Source organism: Macrobrachium nipponense, chromosome 31 (genome assembly GCF_015104395.2).
Source record: "Macrobrachium nipponense isolate FS-2020 chromosome 31, ASM1510439v2, whole genome shotgun sequence".
Lineage (NCBI taxonomy): Eukaryota > Metazoa > Arthropoda > Malacostraca > Decapoda > Palaemonidae > Macrobrachium > Macrobrachium nipponense.
In genome coordinates, this window is record NC_061093.1 from 55362872 (window position 1) to 55385232 (window position 22361).

At 39.4% G+C, this 22361-nt stretch overlaps 1 protein-coding gene across 37 annotated transcripts in view; it reads right to left on the reverse strand.

Annotated features, from left to right (window-relative positions):
- Positions 1-22361, reverse strand: part of LOC135206982 (C-Jun-amino-terminal kinase-interacting protein 4-like) — a 168526-nt gene that overhangs the window by 110383 nt on the left and 35782 nt on the right. For 26 of the 37 annotated variants that reach the window (XM_064238557.1, XM_064238576.1, XM_064238582.1 and 23 more), the window contains exons 5-9: positions 14277-14412; positions 13990-14083; positions 13582-13729; positions 12748-12839; positions 9756-9791 (exon numbers count right to left, since the gene is read on the reverse strand). In XM_064238557.1, the coding sequence (XP_064094627.1) occupies positions 9756-9791; positions 12748-12839; positions 13582-13729; positions 13990-14083; positions 14277-14412 (506 nt within the window). The remainder of the gene's footprint in view (positions 1-9755; positions 9792-12747; positions 12840-13581; positions 13730-13989; positions 14084-14276; positions 14413-22361) is intronic. The other 11 variants (XM_064238579.1, XM_064238573.1, XM_064238572.1 and 8 more) reach the window with 3 other exon arrangements.

Below are 22361 nucleotides of genomic sequence, written 5' to 3' on the forward strand. Positions count from 1 at the left end.
TGTATATGCACCTGTCCTTAGGCCTCTGATGGTTGAATGGGTCTTTCTTTATGTAATGTAATGAAGCTAAGACAACCATAGTTGAGCAATGTCATATTTTGGAAAAATTAAATTCTGCTTTCAAAATTCTAAGTTTCATCACCAACCTACTTGCACCAGCTCATCATCCTTTCTTTTGCAAGTGGACTTACATATTTGGGATTTGTGACTGATGCAGAAATAAGCTATATTAAAGAAATGGATTTGTGATGCAGCAACCAAATTGTGATGCCATTACCTCCTTTACCTACATCAAGATAGAACAATCAGCAATCAGCAATTCCCCTGACTCAAGGCAGCTGCAGGTTTTAAAAGTCCAGGAAATGTATCTCCTTCCTGCCAACAAATGGCATCCTAAAAACGTGAAGTAACCCTCTGACCAAGCTAGACTGCATCCAAATGAGAAACCCAGTAGCAAACCTAAGAGGCATTCACTAGAAAAAGTGACAATGATAAAAGGTAATATCATGTATGAGTCATATAGCCAGACAAAAAAACAAAGCACTTGCAGAGAACACCAGCATAAATGAAGCAGCCTGATGTTATACTTAGCAGCGCTTGAGAGAAACTTCGTCTATGTGCCTTACAAAAACTGCTATCTATATGAGGCAAATCTGTCATTGTGAACCGAGGGAATTTTGGGCTTAAGCCACAAATTCCGGGACAAATTCAAAAGCTCCTGACCACCATCCTCTTGTGTGTTTATGTCATAATCCCAACCATGGAGCTCTCCAACTCTTGCGAGGAAGCCAAGGTCAGAAGGAAAACTATTTCAAAGTCAGTTCCCGAATGACTTAGGGGCTTGAATGGAGCACAAGTGAGACCCCTCAGCACCTGAGGAAGGTCCCATGCAGGAGGTTTGAGTTCCCTAGGTGAACAAAACTGCTCAAACCTCTTGAACCACATAAGAGAATTCCGAGGATGAAGTGATGTTCATGTCTTTCAGACAAAAAACTAATCATAGGGCAGCCCTGTAGTCCTTCACAGCAGAAACAGAAAGAATTTTCTCTGTTCTGAGAAAGATGAAGATCATTATCTACTAAACAGAAATTCTGAGCGGAGAGAAATCCCATCGACGACACCAATCACAGCAGATGGCTCATTTGCCCTTGTACGTGACTGACGAAGATCTCCTGAGGTAGCCAAACAACCGAGTCACTGCTCTGCGAGAAAGATCTCTCGCTTGAAAGAGATACTGGACAGACTCCAGACGTGACGAGATAAAGAACCTAAGATTGGTGGTACCTCTCCACATGAGGATGGTGGAGAAGGTCATGCTAAGGTGGAATCTCTCTCAGCATTGCTGAGAGAAGAGACAGAAGACTGGGAACCACTCTGCTTGGGGCCATAAAGGAGCTACTTTGTTCAGGACATGAGGGATCAGGCAAGAGGAAGGTGTAAACTTCCAGGTTGTCTCAAGTATGCGGAGTCATCTGCCCCAGCGAACGGATCCGGGACCACCGAACAACAGAACTCTAACTTTCTGTTGAATGACATTTATTTTTCACACTATCTTGCATTAGCTCACTATTCATGCTATATTACAAACTCCATATAATTTTAATTATCCTTTAGAATCTGTCTTCCTACCTACTGCAAAGTCAGTCAACTCTAATCTTCCTCCTCTTCTGCTAGGTGCAATAACCCACATTTTAGGCTTTTTCTTAAATATTCTGAAATTTGACATTCCCAATTCGGAATAAATGAATCACCACTTTTTCACACAAATAATTCTGCATATTAGCAGTCTCCTTATGAGGTTTTAATTTTAAAGTTAATTTTTTTAATTTTCCCAGAATGTATTGGTTTAAACATTGGTTTAATACATAATGTTTTCACAGCATTTTACCAGCTGCTGTCTAGAAAATGATATTGTAATGATACAATTAAGTTTGTTCATACTTACCTGGCAGATATATATATAGCTGATAATTTCCGACACCGACAGAATTTAAAACTTACGACACACGTAGTGGGAGTCAGGTGGTTAGTACCCATTCCCGCCGCTGGGAGGCGGGTATCAGGAATCATTCCCATTTTCTATTCATAATTTTTATTTCCACTGTCTCCTGAGGGGAGGTGGGCGGGTACTTAATTATATATATCTGCCAGGTAAGTATGAACAAACTTAATTGTATCATTACAATATCATTTTGTTCATGCAACTTACCTGTCAGATATATATATAGCTGAATCCCACCTTTGGTGGTGGGAGAGACAGAATAGAGGATTTAGGAAACACATATGTGCAGATAATTGATATCTTGATTCCTTACCTGTTAGCATAGCTGGCTTCGTGATTACTGCCACGTAAGTCTGCTTGTGCTACTAGAGTGCCAGCAAGGTAGAGACCTATGAAGCTGGTGCACTCCAGATGATCTGTCAACAGGGGCGGAGAGACCACGACGTGACTAGACCATGGACCATAACTAATGAGGGCAACGAGACAAAAAATACCACCACCTGGCTTAGTTTACCAAAGGTATCCCACTTAACTAAACTAATGGAAGGGAGACCCGCCCCCAGGCGGTCACCCCACAACCATAAACACAAATTAAAAACCCCCCTAATCCCTAAAGGATAGGATTGAGTGTTACCCTCTTGCCCCAAAAACAGTGTCTGCAGCAATGTATGGTCCGAGGGAGAAGCAATTTTCGTATGTCACTTTCACCTCCCGCAGGTAGTGTGAAGCGAACACCCGAATTGCTTCTCCAAAATGTGGGCATTCAAATATCTTTGAGAGCCTATTTTTGTTTTTGTGAAAGGCTACCGAAGTAGCAATAGCTCTCAGCCTCGTGAGCTTTTACTTTCAGAAGCTTTAAATCACTGTCACTACACTTATTGTGCGCTTCTTGAATCGTATTCCTGATGAAGAACGCCAGTGCGTTTTTCGGACATAGGAAGATCAGGTTTCCTCAATGATACACCACAAATTGTCCGATGAACCTCTGCAAGCTTTAGTTCTCTGCAGATAGAAACTTTAGAGCCCTGACAGGACACAGGAATCTCTCACGTTCGTTTCCAACTATATCTGACAACCCTTTGATTTCAAAGGACCTCGGCCACGGGTTGGAAGGATTCTCGTTCTTTGCTAAGAAACATGGGACTTAAAGAACAACACGCACTACTTTCTGAAAAAGCCAATCTGCTTGCTAATGGCCTGAATTTCGCTAACCCTCTTCGCCGTCGCCAGAGCGGTTTAGGAAGATCGTTTTCTTCGTCAGATTCCTGATAGAAACTGAATGAAGCGGTTCGAAGTTACTCGACATCAAGTATTTGAGTACCACATCCAAGTTCCACGAGGGTACTTTAGGCTGGACTACCTTCCTAGTCTCGAACGATCTAATGAGATCATGAATGTCCTTATTATTAGACAAATCGAGTCTCTGTGTCTAAAGACCTACAGAAACGCACCGGCTCCTGTAGCCTTTAATAGTTGGAACAGCCAACTTCACTTCTTTCTCTGCAGATGAAGAAGGAAGTCAGCTATCTGGCTCACAGAGGTTGTGGTGGAGGAAATGCCCTTCTTCCTGCACCAGGATCTGAAGACAGCCCACTTCGATTGGTACATAGCGATCGAGGAGGGCCTCCTTGCGGTGGCAATCGCCTTCGCCACAGGTCTTGAAAAACCCTCGCTCTGGCCAACTTCTTGATAGTCTGAACGCAGTCAGACTCAGAGCGGGGAGGTTTTTGTGGTACCTCTCGAAGTGGGGCTGTCTGAGTAGATCTTTCCTTAAGGGTAGAGTCCTCGGAAAGTCTACCAGGAAGGACATCACCTCTGTGAACAGGTCGGCTGCCGGCCAGAAGGGGGCGAGTGAGTGTCATCCTCGCTCCTTCCGATGCCGCAAAACTTCCTCATCACTTCCCGAGGATCTTGAGCGGGGGAAAAGCGTTTATATGTCGAAAAGGCCCCCGACCAACCCTCCAAAAGTAGGGCGTCCGCTTACTGCGACTGCTCCCGGGTCCAGAACTGGGGAGCAATAGAGTTTGAAGTCTTCTCGTCCTGGACGTTGCGAAGACATCCACCTGTGGACAGCCCCACAGGTTCCACAGCGACTGGCAAACCTCTTGGTGAAGGGTCCACTCTGTCGGCAACAGCTGTCCTCGCCGACTGAGAAGGTCCGCCCGAACATTCTGTACTCCTGACACGAACCTTGTCAGGATCGGACTTCTTGCGCTTTTCCGCCCACAAAAGGTTCCTTTGCGATGGCAAACAGAGAAGGCGAGTGAGTTCCCCCTTGATTTCTTAGGTATGCCAGCGCATGTGGTGTTGTCCGAATTGATCTGAAACGACTTTGGCCGGATACTTCTTCCATGGAAAAAACCTGAGAGCCAGATAAATGGCTGACAGCTCTTTCAGATTGATGTGGCCAGGACACCTGTTCCCCTCTCCAGGTGCCCGACACTTCTTTCCCTCCTAGTGTTGCTCCCCAACCCGTGGACGACGCGTCGGAAAAACAACACTAGTCGGTCGGGGTTTCCGAAGTTTGAGGGAGAGCCCTTCTGCGAGCTTCCGAGGATCTGACCACCAACTTAGGTGATCCTTCACCTCTCTCGTTAAACACAAGATCGCCTCCAGATCTTGCTTGTTCTTCCAAACTGTTGGCTAGGAAGAATTGAGAGGTCTGAGGTGGAGCCTTTCCCAGAGAAACAAACTTCTCCAGTGAGGAAATGGTCCCCAGCAAACTCATCCATTCCCTCACCGAGCATGTTTCCTTTCCCAGAAAAGGTCGCCACTTTCTCCAAGCATTGAAGTTGTCGCCCCATGGGACGGAAAAGCCCGAAAAGCCACTGAGTCCATCTGAATCCCCAGATAGACTAAAGATTGAGACGGAGTCAAATGCGACTTTTCTAGGTTTACCAGAAGCCCCCAGGGCGACTTTGCTAACGGTCATGGTCGTGTGCATTGGTCCTCCAGACACCGTTCCCGCGATGAAGCTCGAATAAGCCAGTCGTCTAGGTAGAGAGAGATCCGTATATTCTCCAAATGAAGCAGCCTTGCCACGTTCTTCATGAGAATGGTGAAAAAACATCGGCGCTGTGGTCAGACCGAAGCAAAGTGCCCTGAATTGGAATACCTTCCCCTTCAGGACAAATCGCAGGGGTTATTTTTTTTTTTTCTTTTTGATTTTTGGGGATGGATGGGGACGTGAAAATACGCGTCTTGGAGGTTCAGTGAGACCATCCAATCCCCCGGTCTCAAAGCTGACAGCACCGATTGAGTCGTCTCCATCTTGAATTTCTTCTTTATCACGAAGAGATTTAGGCCTGCTGACATCGAGGACGGGTCGCCACCACCCCCCCGAATGTTTCGGCACCAGGAACAGGCGGCGTTGTGAAACCCCTGGCGATTCCAGGTCGAAGACCTGTTCCACCGCTTGCTTCTCGATCATTTGTTCCAGCAGATCGAGAAGCACTTTCTGCTTCTCTCCTCGATAAGAGGGAGACAAATCCTTTGGTGTTGAGGATAGCGGGGGTGACTTGAAGAACGGGATCCTGTACCCTTTCCTCACGACATCCAGCGACCAAGGGTCGGCATCTCTCTCTTCCCAGGCTTTCGCGAATCGAAGAAGCCTGGCTCCTACCGGCGTCTGAAGGACTTCCAGAATCACTTCCTACTCTTTGACGGAGCAGGGGTTTTTCCTCTGGAAGAGCCTCTTCCTCGGGAGGCTGCTTTCGAGGAAGGTCCAGCACGAAAGGGCTTCGATTTTCTTGGCAAACGAAGCTCCAGAAGATGAAGCAGCTGCTGGCCTTCTAGAAGACTGAAGGCAGAAGATCTTGCGTTGCCTTTTCCTGAAGGCTTGAAGCTATGTCCTTAACCATAGCCTGGGGGAAGAGATGGTCTGAGAAGGAGCGAAAAGCAAGTCCGCCTTTTGCGTTGGAGAGACGGATTTGGCCGTGAAATTACAAAAAGAGCGCTCTCTTCTTGAGAATCCCCAGAGCTAAAGTGCGTAGCAACTCTCAGAACCATCCCTGACGGCCTTGTCCATACAAGAAAGAACGCTGGACAGCTCCCCCAGACTAATAGTATCCAGAACTCCTTGACCTGGCATCTAAAACTCCAAGACACCAGTCGAGAAAGTTGAAGACCTCTAGCGTCCTGAAGAGGCCTTTTAGGTGAAAGTCGAACTCGTTATGGGTCCAAGTGACTTTTGATGAAGACAGAAGGGCTCTTCTGGAGGCGTCTACGATGCTCCCGAAGTCACCTTGAGCAGAGGCTGGTAGTTTAACGCCTATGTCTTCTCCTGTCTCATACCACATGCCTCCTTTTACCGCAGAGTCTTGAAGGCGGTAAAAAAGCTAAAGAGGACTTTCCTGACACTTTCCTCTTCTCCATCCACTCATGGACTTTCCTGAACGCTTGCTTCGTGGAAAGACGACTTCTTCATTTTAATGAACCCCGATGTCTTCGTTGCCTTAAAAGAAGAAAATTGAGAAGGAGGAGTACGAGGGCTTCCGGTTGAAAAGTTTCTCCGAACTCCGACTGTAGAAGACGCATCAAAACTTTATAGTACCGAGACAGTAGCTGGTTGCTTGTTCTTCCTCTGCTTCTAAACTCAAATCGCGAACTAACTTCCTTCCTCAGAAACTGGAGAGAAGTAGGAGGAAACTCTGAAGAAAACTGACGAACAGGAAGGGTTCCTTCTCCAACCTGAACTTGCATTGGTGAGGAACTGGTGTCTACCAGCGCGTGCTTGGCGTCCGAATCCACACGTTTGGCGCCGACGGGTGCGCGCTCGACATCTACCAACACACGCTTGGCGTCCACTGGCGCGCACCGAGCGTCCACTAGTGCACGCTTGGCTTCCACTGGTGCGCGCGAGCGTCAGTCAGCGAGCGGTCTGCCGCTCAACTGTGCACGTTTATCAACACAGGTGCGCGTTTGGCGGGCACCTGAAGCGCGCTCCAACTTGCACAGAAGCGCGCTCAGCGTTCCACCACTATCGCTTGCCGGAACAGTACGAAGACTTGCGAGCGGGAGATATTTCATCTGAGAGCAAGAAGCGAACTTTCTCACCTCCTCTAGAGAGCTGCTGGGGAGCAGAACGAACTCTAGAGGGAGACTCGAACGAAGAGAGAGGCGATGCGAAGGAGAAAGAGCGGTCTTGACTTCTTCACATGGAAGCTTTCTCATCCTTCCTACGACGCGGAAGAGATTCTCTAGCAGCAAGAGCGTCCTGAAGTTGCTGCTTGCAGTGACTGAATCATCCTCTTGTTTGGCGAATCTTCCTGCTCCGGGGAGGGACTGATCCTGTGAGCAGGAGAGCGGCGAGGGGACGCCTCCCTCCTCCTCCCAGGTACGCCTTCTTCCCGAGCTCTGGAGCGACTGTATCGCTCGTACGAGCTAACTGAATCCAAGTCCGAAGACTCTCTACGCCTTTTCTGCGGCGGAAAAGCAGCGAACGCACTGTCAGGCGAAGATCGCAAAAGAGCGGAGAACTAGGACGTGAAGCGTCAAACCATTACGCGCCGTCCTTTTCATTGCGGACGTGAAGCACCTTGAGAACTCACCCTTTAACGTGGGGATGAAGCCTCCGATGACGAAAAACACTCCTTGAGGAGACGTGCACGCGCACGCTCCCTGGCAGTCTGGGGATTTTCATCAGTAACTGCCGAAGGCACGTCAAGATCGGTGGGGGTTCCTTGTAACCCTCTTCGGCTTCGACATGCTCCCTCCCCAGGTCCTGGGAGTCAAGCAGAGGTCCAGGCCTAGAGGCGAAACGAGGCCGATCTGACGCACCCTCCACTACACAAGGGGTATCACTGCACTTTTGCACGTCACTTTTGCTCTCAAGAGCCAACACTTTCGATTCTATGATTACGAATCGATTCCAATATTAAGGATAAAGTATTACTCTCTACAGACACTGTTTCAGGGCCCGGAGGCAAAACTACAGGGTTAGGAGCATTAACAGAAGGAGGGTTAACAGGAGAAACATTAATTTCTTGCCACGCCTGAAAATACTCCTGGAGGAAGACCTCCTTAACCTATCCTTTTCAAGTTTCCTAATATAGGTCTCCATACGCCTTCCACTCAGAATCTGTTAGTCTTTCGCACTCCTTGCAACGGCTTTCATACACACATTCATGCTCCCTGCAACTCTTACATAGCGTATGTGGGTCTACTGAAGCTTCAGTAGCCTACCTCTACAATCAGTTCTAGAGCAGAACCTAGCGCTAGCTGTACTAGACCCTGACATATTATCCAAGAAAAGTCCCAAACCAAAATCAAATCAATCCACTAATACGTGTGCCTAGCCACCGATCCAATCAATTAATCCAAAAAAGAACCAAAAGGGATACTCAAGTAGCAAAAAGTTTCCAAATCCAGACGGAGGTGCTGTAAACAGATGTTCACAACACCGGCGACAGAAAAATTATTGAATAGAAAATGGGTGAATGATTCCGATACCCGCCTCCCAGCGGCGGGAATGGGTACTAACACCGTGACTCCCACTACGTGTGTAGTAAGTTTTAAATTCTGTCGGTGTCGGAAATTATCAGCTATATATATATCTGACAGGTAAGTTGCATGAACAAAACTATTTTTTTAGTTTATACATACCGCACAATAGTAGATATTTTTAGGATTTTAAACTGACAAATCCTACATTTTAATGTTTGCATGGATTACACTCACGATAAATTTCATAAACTTTTCTACTATATAGATTGATTATAACTAAAAACAAAAAATTATTAAATATACTTCAACTTGTCATCCAACACTAAAATCATACTACGTAGTTAGTAAAGAAGTTGTCACTGCAACAGAAACAGCCCAAGGAAAAACCTTACAAAAATCTAAGCAGATAGTCTATTCAGTCAGAAAGTTTAAAAGCAGCACATTTTCTACTACGTATCCATCTTTTTCTATCACAAATAAGATTTATTCCTAAATTCTTTAAATAATATGAAAAATAATTCCCAACTCTCACCATGGTCCATCTTACCCTTGATTAACTTTTTCTTTTTTAACACTTGTACATACGTAATTCAGTAGACTGTCAAAATAAAAAATGTTGAGCGCCGTGAAAAAAAAAACATTCATATAAATTATATACAAAAGTGTAAAACTTGCTGCACAATTTTTCCAATTTTAAAATTCTTAACAAGACAGTAAGCAATTATTTGTATTTGTATTGCATTGCATATAAAATATATCCTCACACCATGAATGTGACTGACTTCCTAATATTGGCTGGCTTTGTGTAACACTGCTTGTAAACAGAAGCAACGAGTATTTGCTAACTTCAACCAAACTTGGTTAAATCAAAAGTGCTACTTAAAAACAATAAACATAAGTGACATTATATTACCAATGAGTAAATATCAGCTTAATATCAGGAGGTAGTACATTAGCAGGAACAACAAACTGATTTATATTCAACAATAATTAACTTGCAAAAATAAAAATGGAAGTAAATCAGGCAACTAAGCTTGATGTAAATATAAGATAATTAGCTCTGTAAGAAAATTATTTGTTAAATACCCTGAGTCCTTCACTAAAATATACTCTAACAGATCATAAAATTCTATCCATTTCAATGTGAATGAGGCATCAAACCTTGGAGCACAACTACAGCAGGGATCCAAAGGTGTCCCTGATTCATGCAAAATAGTTCATCATGCAAAACATGAAAAGCTCAGCTAATGCAAGCTATAGCATTCAAAAGTAACGTTCTACAAGTACACAAAATTTGCAAAATACCAACCAGATGATGCATATTCTCCTGGATGTACCCAGCCACCTATTTTCCAGGGTTTTTCAAAACAAAAAGGAAAGCTCTAATTAAACAGGCTGGACAAACAAATTACATTAATGCTTTATCCTTACTTGCATATAGTAATGGTAGTGGCATTCATTTCAGACCAAATGCTACTCATTACCTTTAAAAAATTAAGCTGCATAACCTACTTTTCATAGCTCGCTGAATTTAATATTCCTGGATACACAAACGGCGTTAATCATGCCACAATCTATAATGAGGTTTTTGTTAGATGCAGGAACAACAACAACATATCCAATCATAGTTAAAAACCCTACAATGATTAGAAGGTTACAATTCAGGGAAAACAAAAAGCAACTTAAATCTTGTGAATATCCTGATTATGCTTACCACCATGAATTAACCTATTATTATTATGTATATCATAGTAACCTACTCATAAAAAAGTGGAAGTGAAAGCTGAATTAAGTTCAGACAGAAATGTTTATACTCCAGTGCATTGATTAATATAAATTTGCAAAGAAGCAGAATTACAAAAAAAATAAATGGCGCATGAAACTCCTGAGCCTGAGCTTCCGTCACACACCTACTACCCCTTCCACATAAAGGCTATGGATAAATATGAAAGTTACAAGTAGACGTACGTACAATACTACCCCATTCTTTGAAATGTCTGATCAACATAAAATTGCTTTTCATTCAGACTTTATTCCTTTAGTATTATAATAGGCTTGTCATGTTATCTGATATGTTTGATATACATACAGTGCTACCTGACTTCTTTGAATTTTACTTTGTAGCTGTTAATCAGCTCAGTGGTCTGGTAAAACTAAGATATACTTAACTTACTTTGATGCGGACACCACATTCACTTTTCACCGGGGAAACTATCACTAATTTGCAAATTTTTCTTTGGGCCGTATCTCTAAAATTATCACTAATTCGCTTTTTTTTTTTTTTTTTTTTTTGTAAGGCAACACTATCTATTCACTAATACTGTATATTTTCATGTGTGGAAGACTAAATACAGATTTTTTTATGATAAAAATGATTTACAGGGCAGAAGAGAGAGAAAGAGATTTTTTTTACTAAGTTTGAAGAGGGAATTATTCATGATTTATGACAGAAAAAGAGAGAATAACTTTAGAATGAGAGAGAGAAGTTACTCTTATGTTAGATATCAAAGGGTGGAAATTCAAGATTTATGAAGGAGAGAGAGAGAGAGAGAGAGAGAGAGAAACATTAAATTTCTATTTAGTTTTAGCAACTTCTATTTGGAAAACCTTACAACCTTAAGTAAAAACAACTTCTATTCAGAAAACCTTACTACCCTAAGTAAGAAAATATATGGTATTAGAAGACATCTGTACTTATTTTTGTACTGAGCACCCAATGTATGCAGGTTCTGCATGAGTTACAAAAGTTTTCAACTTTGTTAATCTAATTAATTCTTTAAATGGAATTATGTTGGGAAAACAAGATACCCCCATGCCTGAGAAAATCATAACATATACAAATTGTGAAAATTATATAAACTCATTCCAATTCAAACTCCTATATTACCTAGCTTCATGGATATTCACTCAAGCTGAAAAGGATAATTACTGATGTACAACTTCCAGATTAGAAGTAAACAGTCCTCACTGCTCTCCTGGAGAACATAACATAAACAATCTAGTGATGTACAACATGAACTGTTTTGGGTCAAGCATGCACAAAAGATTTAGCCTCACCATGTAATACCACAAAAGAAACTCATCCTTAGTTGCTTGATTGTTTACACACAAGTGCACAATATGTACTAGAAATCAGCTATATGGTCTTGCTGTGCATACTAAGATAATTTCAAACACACAAGTTAGCATTCATCACTATCTTATTTACCTTAGTTTGTCATCTATACCATAAATGGTTCTGCTTTGATAAAACCTAAACGGGAAACCTTTTCTTCTTACTCACACTGATCTTTGTTATCTAACACGTGACAATTATACTCTAAAGACATAAAATGAGTTGAACTGAAATACTGGAAATGTTTTTATTAGTCCACAGGTATGCAGGTATGATATTTCCTAGGACAACCTAGAACAGTTTCTGCCATTCATAAATTTAGCATAAAATTTCAAGACATCTATTTCCTCACAGTCTGAAAGATTCTTTACTATTCCAATGTATTGTTTTCAAATTAAAAGAAAACCTATTTAAGAAATTCACTGTTACTGTTATACAGATTCAAATTAAGGCATTCTGTTCTTTCCACAATCAATGAGAATTTAAAAGAGCAATGAAAGAAGTACCTATCTAATGGATTTAACTTTATATCTAACCCTCCCATTTTTATGCTTCACATGAAAAGATTCACATGAAACTACAAATATACTCCTGAAATGACTTCGATGTACTATACTCTACAGCCCCTTAGCTTATCAGACAATCTTAGGGGTTTAGCTTGCTGATAAACAGCAAAACCTGATAATCAGCAAAGACCCTTAGTACAGCTAGCAGTAATTCCATATGATTTCTAGTCTGAGCTAACCTTCACTTACTGTTTAAAACAGATTATCCTTGAATGGACCACTTCTAAAAAGGTACACTTGCAAATAGCAATCATGACAATGTAACTCATAAGTGAAGAATTATAAGGCGAGAACTGACCATCTGAGAGGCTACTGCCAAAGAAACCATATTTGAGGAAAATATCTACTCATCACCCTAGCTTGCTATCTGTTCCCTTTAAAGACAAACACACTAGGATAATTTCAATCTTCCAAGACCTGAATACCAGCAAAAAAAAAAAAAAAAAAAAAAAAAAAAAAAAAAAAAAAAAAAAAAAAAAAAAAAAAAAAAAAAAAAAAAAAAAAAAGTTCAAATTTTAGTACATGCAAACTCTGATCTTGGCAACTTTCTCTCCACCCCCCCACCAACACAATACTGTACAGTAACCTACAATGACTTAATATTAACAATTTCAACGTACCTGTGATTTCTGTACCCTCGTCCATCTCTGCTAATGCATCAGGCTCCTGGAACTGGAGTTCTTGATAGAGTGTATTGCCCGTTCTCTCTTCTCTGAAAACATGAATGAGTATGAATTATATATAACCAAATATGAATTATATATAACCAAGTTAAATAAATACTATTTTGCCCAGCTTGAACCCAATTTTGTAAATAATAATATTTCTTTTCCCAACATGGGTTATCTAGAAAACTGAAAGGAAAGTTGGTAAAAACTCAAAAGTTTAATTTTGTAAAATATAGCTTTAATATAACCACACTTCCACATACTTATCTCAGTAAAAATTGTATTCTGAATGTTGAGAACCAAAGTTCCCAATAAAGAAGTAAGATGAGCTTACTTAATTATAAAAAAAGATGTATCACAAACCACAACTTACAATGATCATTCCAAATGATACTCATTCACTCTAGGCATTTCATGTTGAAATAGGTTTATAAGGGGAGCCTCAATGCTATAAGGATCCACTACAAAGTAAATGATTGTTGCTACCTTATGTTTTAAGGGATTTGCTTAAAATTTTCACCACTTATTCTACAACTAATAATAAAAATTCTCTCATGGGGAAATTTAGAAATTCAACCTCCAAGTTCATTTGCTTGTTTAGCAGTTGAAAATAATTATGAAGTCCTTTTTCAAAAAAATATATAACATAAAAGAGAACCTTTAAAATCAGAGCCAATTCAAAAATCATTAAAATTAAGAAGCCAAAATCTAAGCCTTTGAAACACCTTTTCACGAAAATAAATAGCTGTGTGTATAAACTGAAAAAGGCAAGATTTAAGTCATTACTTGTGTTTTGTAGTGGTGGACTTCATCCTGCCAGGGGGTCTTCCTTCAGGGCCTATACTTGTGTCCATGGATATGTCCTCCAGGTCCTCAATTTCAGGAGACGTCATTATTTCCGATTCTGGAGTAAACCCGTCAACCCATCCTCCTTCTATGATGTAAATTTAAAATATGTCACCAGATTGATATAGAAAGGGTATCAGTTTCCACAACTACAGTACTATATAACAACCAGACAAAGATAGAATATGTAAATTCAAAACTTATTACAAACTTTACTTGTTTACTTGATGCTGGAGAGGCATAACTTTCCACAACTTCTAGGCAATTCCCATTCACCATACTAATGAAATATGAAAAGAACTAATCTTAGCTACTTTTGTGTTAAAAAATACTGAGTTATACTCATACTTGTAGCTGTTCCTCGTTCAGCTTGTTCAATAGCATCTGTTAGCTGTCCTTTATCTGTCTGAACAACTGGAGTATCTGGTCCAACTTGTGCTTCCTAAGAGGTGGTTTCCAAAGAATATGGTGATCATTTGAAAGTTACAGAATGAGAGAGATCAATTATACTGATATGGGTAATAACAGGAACAAATGGGAAATAATCAAGGAAGAATTTCCATTTAAACACTGACACTGAGAAAAATTAAACACTAGTTAATAACCGATTTGACCAAAAATATACTTTCACATACTTGTAATTCATTCTTGATGGATGTAATCTTCAAAGTTCCATTTGACCCACTCATGTCTACAGGTGAGCTCAACGACTTATTAGGATCCAGCGAACTGAAGCCAAAAGAAACCGGTCCCGACGACCTGAAAGATAAACTGCCAGTCACGGACAAGAGAGTATAATTAGTAAAGATACTTCACGGTGCAAAAGCATAGCCCAAATGTAAAACCATGCAATATACTTGTAAGGTAAAATCATACTCTACTATACCATATTGCATTACATAATCAGCATTTACTTACACTTAAGAACATGCGTTTTCAGTTGTCACCTTTACCAAAAATTCATTCAAAAAGTGCAAAATCCCCCAAAACAAGCATATACATAAAATACTCATTTTATCTTTACTACATTCAATCTAAATGTTACGACAGCTTTACACTACAAACACAGTTTTTTAAGTTCATATATTACTGACTGTACCAAAATAAAGCATACACTTGCATGATCAACAACCAACCAAGAATTACAAATACTTTATTACCAGCAAACCTATACTTTACAAAAATTCATTCAGTGCAAAATTACTTGAGGAAAACTGTGCACAGACAAAACATACACAAGTTTTTACTTCTTAAAGGATAACTTGTCAAAATTATAAACATCTCCAGAGAATATTATTTCTACCAATATTATTCTAAATCTTTACCTACTATGTATATAAATTATAGCAACATCATTCTATTCTGGTGTACCACTGGCCATGTAAAACTTGATCTCAACTTTTGACACACTTTCCTTGCACTGATTACTGAGCCACTGACACCACTGATGATCGCAGCAGATACACACCTTTTGTAATTGAAAATTACAATTTAGGTGAGGCTGTGACAAATGTCAAAAACACTGTACTCAGCAAATCCGACTTTCTCCAACTCAACTATCTAACGATTGGGAATCTCTCCTTGCTTCTACATCCCTTGTTTCTTATAACTCAACTCCTAAGATAAAAGTCTATCATTGACATCAAGATTAGAGTTCAGTGCCCACTTTTTTCCTTTCATAGTTCTTCCATTTATCTTAAAGCCATGGGCAGATATCAACACAAATAGCCCAGACATAAATAAAAAAGCAAACTACAGGGTATGTAATATATACTCTAAGCACAGCAGGTGCAGGTAAAACATATGCAAAAAATTCACATTCCAAATAATCCCTATACAATATTAGTAAGTTCTGCCCGATGGGTAACAAGTTTACAATAGATAAGCAAGGAACTAAGGACTGGTTCCCATACGTACAGTCAAGTGTAACCTTCAAGCTATGAGGGCCAAGACAATAAAAAAAATACTTAAAAAAAGGTAAAAACAGGCAGTCCACAGTTATCGACAGCCTCGGTTAACAGGCTTGTCTAGCGGCAGCGAAATGCACCAATTTCCGGTTATCGGTGGCGATAATAGAGTATTGGTACTAATACATTAATGACAGAGTTTCCATTGACCAGTTATCAGAGCTGGAGATTTTTGCCTATCGTCAAGCCATCGGAACGGAATCCCTGCTGACAACAGAGGACTGCCTGTTACAGGAAAATGTGTGCTATTATTGGATTCACCTTGACTAATTACAAACTAATGTCTCCTAAAAAAGGGAAAAAAATAAATGCTATTAAAATGGCTTAACTGCAAAATCAAAGTTATACCACAAGATTCTAAGTCAAAAGATGGGAATGCAAAGGGGTGCATAACAAGACATCAAGAAATTATATCCACTAGCAGTTCTACTGACTTCCCCAAGAAGCTCAACATCTACTATAATGTCTGAAGTCAGTAACAAGAAGGAGATCGATTAGTCTCTTGGCTGGGTCATCAGAAGTATTATCTACCATCTTACTTTGGTCATTGCAATTATAGAAGATGAAGATTTTGTACACCTACTCCATCCTTTTTGTGTAAACCAACCAAACAAACATTATCCAACAAGGAGTAAAAGTGAGTGTTCTTATGAAATACAGAAGCAGAAAAGGCTCTGGAGGCTTTGGGCATCCTATGGAGAGTAGGAACCTTGACAGTCACCAGAAAAGTACACTTTGATGTACTGTCTGGTGTCAAGGAACCCAGGGAGAGCTAAAGCCGTTGGGAATGGCTTTCTCACAACAGCTGGCAGTGACAGTTCACTCCAACGATAATGGAACATCACTAGAGTGCGTCCATGTGCAGAAGGTTTTGCTGGGAAGTATATACTCTCCCAAGATTATATCCTTTCTTGCAGTAGTATCTGCCTGATCAGTGACCACACCTTACTAAACAACCTTCACTATGGTAGCCTTCATTCCTGGATGACCTGCTCTACAGAATAATTCTCTTAGAAAAGCGCACCTCAACTTGGACCACCACAGTAGTTAGACTTACGGGCAAGGGTGACAACCAGTGATGGAAGCTTAGAAGAAGAAAGTTTTAAACCCTCAGTAGTTGCAGGAACAGCATACACATCAGCAACACCAGAACATCCTGCCAAAACACCTGGTTCAACAAGAACACTAGGAAGTGCAAGCAGTCACAAGGCAGACAAAGCTGAAACAACTCCTAATTGGTAAAGATGGTACCGGAATCATGTCAAGTATGAAGGAAAAAATTTTCTCTATCAACTGAATGAAGAAACCCTGCAACAATGAAAAAATGAGGGCCTGAATTCTCACTGTGTCTGAGGTCTGTGTGACACATGACCATTCACTTTATGGACACATGAAAGTATACTTAATATAATTGATGGGGTTGTGATGAACACAATAAGGTAGTCCAGTACAATAAGTCAACAATAATAGAATCAAGTCCAAGCTTGTAATCTTAACAACAAAAGTTAAATCTAATGTAATGGTAAAGCACTACTAGAAATTCACACACAAACCACTTCCATCCTCAATACATAATCTGACCTTAACTTAAACTAACAAACATTAGCCAATTAAAGTGCCTGGTATTCACTCATCCTGTAGCATATGCTGGATACTATCAATAATGCAGGTATCAATTATAACATCACAAACCCTATCCAAACTTCTCAAAGTACATAAAATCAGCCAAAGGCAGCAAAGCTCAACTAAATCATAATCATTATTTTAACACCAGGTTTTCCCTCTGCAGGACTGGAAACCAGTTGGTTTCTCTTTATTTTTCCAGATATGCACTTTCTGTTTGGACCCCATCAGGTACACAGCCTCATCTATGACCTTTCTCCCATCCTTGACCAAATGAATTCCAACTGGTTGGTGACCTATTAATTCTGACTCAACACTTCTCTAATTGTTTCTCCTCCCTTTAATATGCATGGAAAAATTATGGCCATCTGAACTCCATATTTCTTCACTAACCCTTAAAAACCATGTAAAGTAATACTACTATATTGTAAGAAGGAATACAATTTACAAATGGGAATTTTCCAGTTACAGCAGTCCTCTTAATTCATTTTTGCAATTTCCCATAAAACATGTCAACTTCCTAGAAAACACTCTACTTATCATCATACTTCAACAAACTGTACGTAATTTGCTTGCAGTAGGCAAATTTTGGCTATCATCATCTTATAAGAGAACATAACCAAACCATATGAAGTACAAAGTTGACCCTGAAATTATCCCAATGTAAAGAAAGGCATCTATCCACACTCATGTTTTGAATGTGAAAATTAATCAAACGAATTTATGTAGAATAAAAGTGACCTAATAATATATTTCATGAATGGCTTCAATCCATTTCACAAAAGGCACATACCTACAAATTACAAAATCTTTGTTCTAAACTTCTAATTATTCTTTCAAGTTTCTAACTAAAGTAGCATGGTGCATACTCAAAGCATACTCTTTTTATTCATCACATGGGGGTGCTGTGTTCACTATACAGTATGTATCATGAGCTTTAAATTCTATCTTTCCCAACTACTACAAGTATAATGACTTAAACTATCTTACACGAAAAAAATCATTTCCAATATTTTGAAGATTTCTGTGCTATTCAAAACTAAAAGCACGTCCAAGCTATTTAATAACAGAAAATGGAAGTGCTATATTCACCTCATCTGCAAACATATAACTAACAGCAGCATGATGAAAACAGTCCGAAAATAAGTTCAGTGCTGCATATCAAAACAATTCATTGGTTTAGTTCATTAACATAATTGGTATCAAACAACCTAATGGAATTACAGGGTACTAATTATATAAGTACTACACATACCTCAAAATAAACTATGCAAAATGAAAAGCTGCTTTTTTCTGAATTACGACTAAAGAACTAACCCGAGAAAAGCAACTTTAAGCCAAGGGAAAGGTTTTTGCTATGAAAACCTTTTAGCAGAAACCAGAATCACTATAATTTTAGAAGGCAAATTATTCATGCTTTCCAATACTTAAACATTTATAAGCAAGAAGGTAGAGTATACAGGTATCAAATTAAAATCAACGGATATGGGTACGGCTCACTATTAAGGCAAAACAGTCTGTCTGTCTACAAGTCTACAAGTTCATTTATTTATTTCTTTTGGCATCAGATAACATCTGAAAAAATAAATTTTTAAAATTTATTATTTGCATACTTACCTACTGTTAAAGTTAGCTCATATCTCCAAAACGATAGGCAAGACAGCATTCAAACAAAAGACTGAAAGGCTGCCTGGATGAGTGTTTAGTACACCTGTTCTCCCACCAGGTGTGTTTCTTGTTTTAGCTCAACAATTCTTCTTGACAGCCCACTAAGTCGTCGGGAGGCTGGGTGGGGTCTACTTTAACAGTAGGAAAGTATCCATATAAATTTTATTACGAAAATTTATATATACGCATTACAGTATTTGTGATGAATCTTACCTACTGTTAAAGATAGCTGATTCCAACAATGAGAAGAGGATTGTGGGTACTGCAGCCAGACAATCTGCTCAGCCAATCGAGCTAACTATTTCTTCCATAAAACCCAAAACATTCTTACATGATCTGGAATCCTTTCCGAATCTTACTACCACTAAAAGTTGGATTCCACACAGGAAGCAAGGCTCTCATACGTGTGCAGTGAAAAGCAGTCTTGAGGAGAAAAACACTTTAGTTCAACCATAATGATACAGAAGCAGCATGAGGAGACTATTGTGCCTGGGTCCAAAAGCCCTATGAAATGACAGTCACTAAAAATAACTACCTTTATGATATAAAGGGAGGTTCTTATACAATATACAGGCAGTCCCCGATTATCAGCAGACTCGGTTATTGGCGATCCGGTTTTATGGTGCTAAAATTGGCAATTTATGGTGCCATAACAGGCAGAGTTCCGGTTACCAGCGCCATAACATATCTAACTGAAGCGCCATAATGGTGCTTATAGTGCCGATAACTGGTTATCTGCGCCATAAGCACCATAAATTGCCAAGTTTTGGTTAATGGCAGTTTTCACCTATCGGCACCCCCTCGGGTACAGAATCCCCACCGATAACCGGGGGACTATCTGTACTTCCAGACTTAAGCAGAAAGTCCTACGAAAATCCATACATCCTCACACCTATTCTCAAGATCACACTACATATCACTGCAGCCAGTGTGAACAGTATCTCCTAAAAAATAAACCTCCTGCTAACAAAATAGTCATTCATACAGAACCTGATGTTCTTAGCCTTGATTCCAATGGGGGGATCCTAAGAAAAATAAATGTACAGTACCGTGACAGCAGCGAACAGCCAAGAAATAACAACAAACAGCTATATACAAAGGCGGCAAGGAGAATTCTGTCGAGCTAAAACACTCAAAACACACCTGGTGGAGAACAGGTGTACTAGACAGTCATTTGATCTTCTGTTTGAATGCCGACTCACCTATCGCTGCGGGTATATAAGTTAACCAGTAGGTAAGACTAATCCCAACTAATTCAACACGACATGACACTGAATAGTGTAACCATTTACCAGTACCGTAATGCAATTAATGAAAACAAACAGGCTATTTTGTTGACTTTTACCTGGTAACCATTCTTACCTCACATTAGTCCAATGAATTTGAGCCGCAAAATAATGGCAATGCTAATGATATTGTTCATTTTCTTGAGGAAATAACACAATACATTTAAAAGAATATAAGTCAGTACTACTTCCCCCTCCTCTAAAATATAAGTCAGTACTACTTCCCCCTTCCTCTAAACAGAAATCTCAAAATTCACATAAACAATACACACAAAAACCATTTGACAAATCATAGAAATATGATTATTTAGTCCTCAGATACAAACTGACAATTTGCTATTAAAACCAATGTGGCCAGCATAAACTGACAATACAGCCACTGGCTTCCATTACTATTTGATTCATCTCTTGTTTGTAATAAAAAAAAATAAAGAAAAAAAAATAAATATACATTACAACTACTGTAGCAAGGATTTACTAAAATTATGATCTGGATAAGAACATTAAACCCAGCCTTAAGAATGTAACTAAAAATAGCAAAAATGATCATGATAATTTTGTTTTACAGTGGACCCCGTATTCGCATTCTCGCCGTTCGCGGACTCACATATTCGCAAATTTCTCTGTGTACCATATCTACCCATCATTCGCTGAGAAATATCAAGAAGTTCCTGTTTTTTTTTTTTCAATTTCATCATAAAATGCACTTTTTGTGATAAAACTATTAAAAAACCAGGTATAAACATTTTTAGTGGGTTTTTATTAAGTTTTAACTAACAAAATAGACAGTTTCAAGCATATTTATATAAAGGGGTTACAAATATTCGCGGATTCTAGCTCTTCGCGAGGGGTCTGGTACGCATCCCCACGAATACGGGGGAACACTGTACTATTGCGAATTATCATACTTTCAAGCTGCAAAATAGGAATCCACAATCTTATTAATAATATACTACCTAGTGCTGAAATACACTATAATCCCAAAATTTATACACTGCAGTTTCTCTACTACAATAGACAATTTTACCCTAGCTGAAGACAACTTTGTTGAGACCTTACATTGCACATTTACGAATACAAGAGCCATGATACTGATATGGTTTGTACTATAATGCCTAACTCACATTATTCTCAGGATTAATCCCTGAGAACCAGCCTGGGAAGAGTCTACTTAAGACTCAGAGGTCTGGAAAAACTAAGCCCTATTAATAATAATACTAACTCACATTCACAGACAAGAAACGGCACATCACACTTAAAAATCTTCAAGTGCAATTTAGTAACCCCTTTCTGCAAAAGCACTATTCATATAGTACATGATCTGACTAGTGAAACATTTAACCTGTACATGATCTGACTAGCGAAACATTTAACCTGTACATGATCTGACGAGCAAAACATTTAACCTGTACATGATCTGACTAGCAAAACATTTAACCTGTAAATTATCTGACTAGCGAAACATTTAACCTGTGCATGATTTGACTAGCGAAACATTTAACCTGTACATGATCTGACTAGCGAAAAATTTAACCTGTACATGATTTGACTAGCGAAACATTTAACCTGTAAATGATCTGACTAGCGAAACATTTAAAATGTACATGATCTGACTAGCGAAACATTTAACCTGTACATGATCTGCCTAGTGAAACATTTGACCTGTACATGATATGACTAGTAAAACATTTAACCTGTACAAAACCTATGTAAAAATACGAACCAAAGAGAATAAACACGCACTATGTGACACTGAGTTTCTATCTGATAATTTGCCAAACTGTATCTCAGCAGTGTTATAGTGTTTACATCACAGAAAAACCTTAATTATAAATCCCAATTCATTATTACACTTCAACTGATCTGCAGTAAAAAAAATAAAAGTCAACAATAAAAGTCTAAACTTTTACTTCTCATTCTCAACTACTAGATGAATTTCTTTCAAAATAAGAACAAATAAAATGGATCATACCTGACTGGAAACTTTTGCTGCATTTCCTTCTTGGAAAACTTTAGTGACAAGACTTCTTACAGGAACTTAGTATGAGTATTTTACATCTTTTAAAACCCGAAAATTGAAACTAATCACTGATGAAGTGATACGTCAAAACAATTAAAAGATTTTCAACCACTCAAAATAGGAACAGAATAGAATAACCAACATTCAGATGTCACC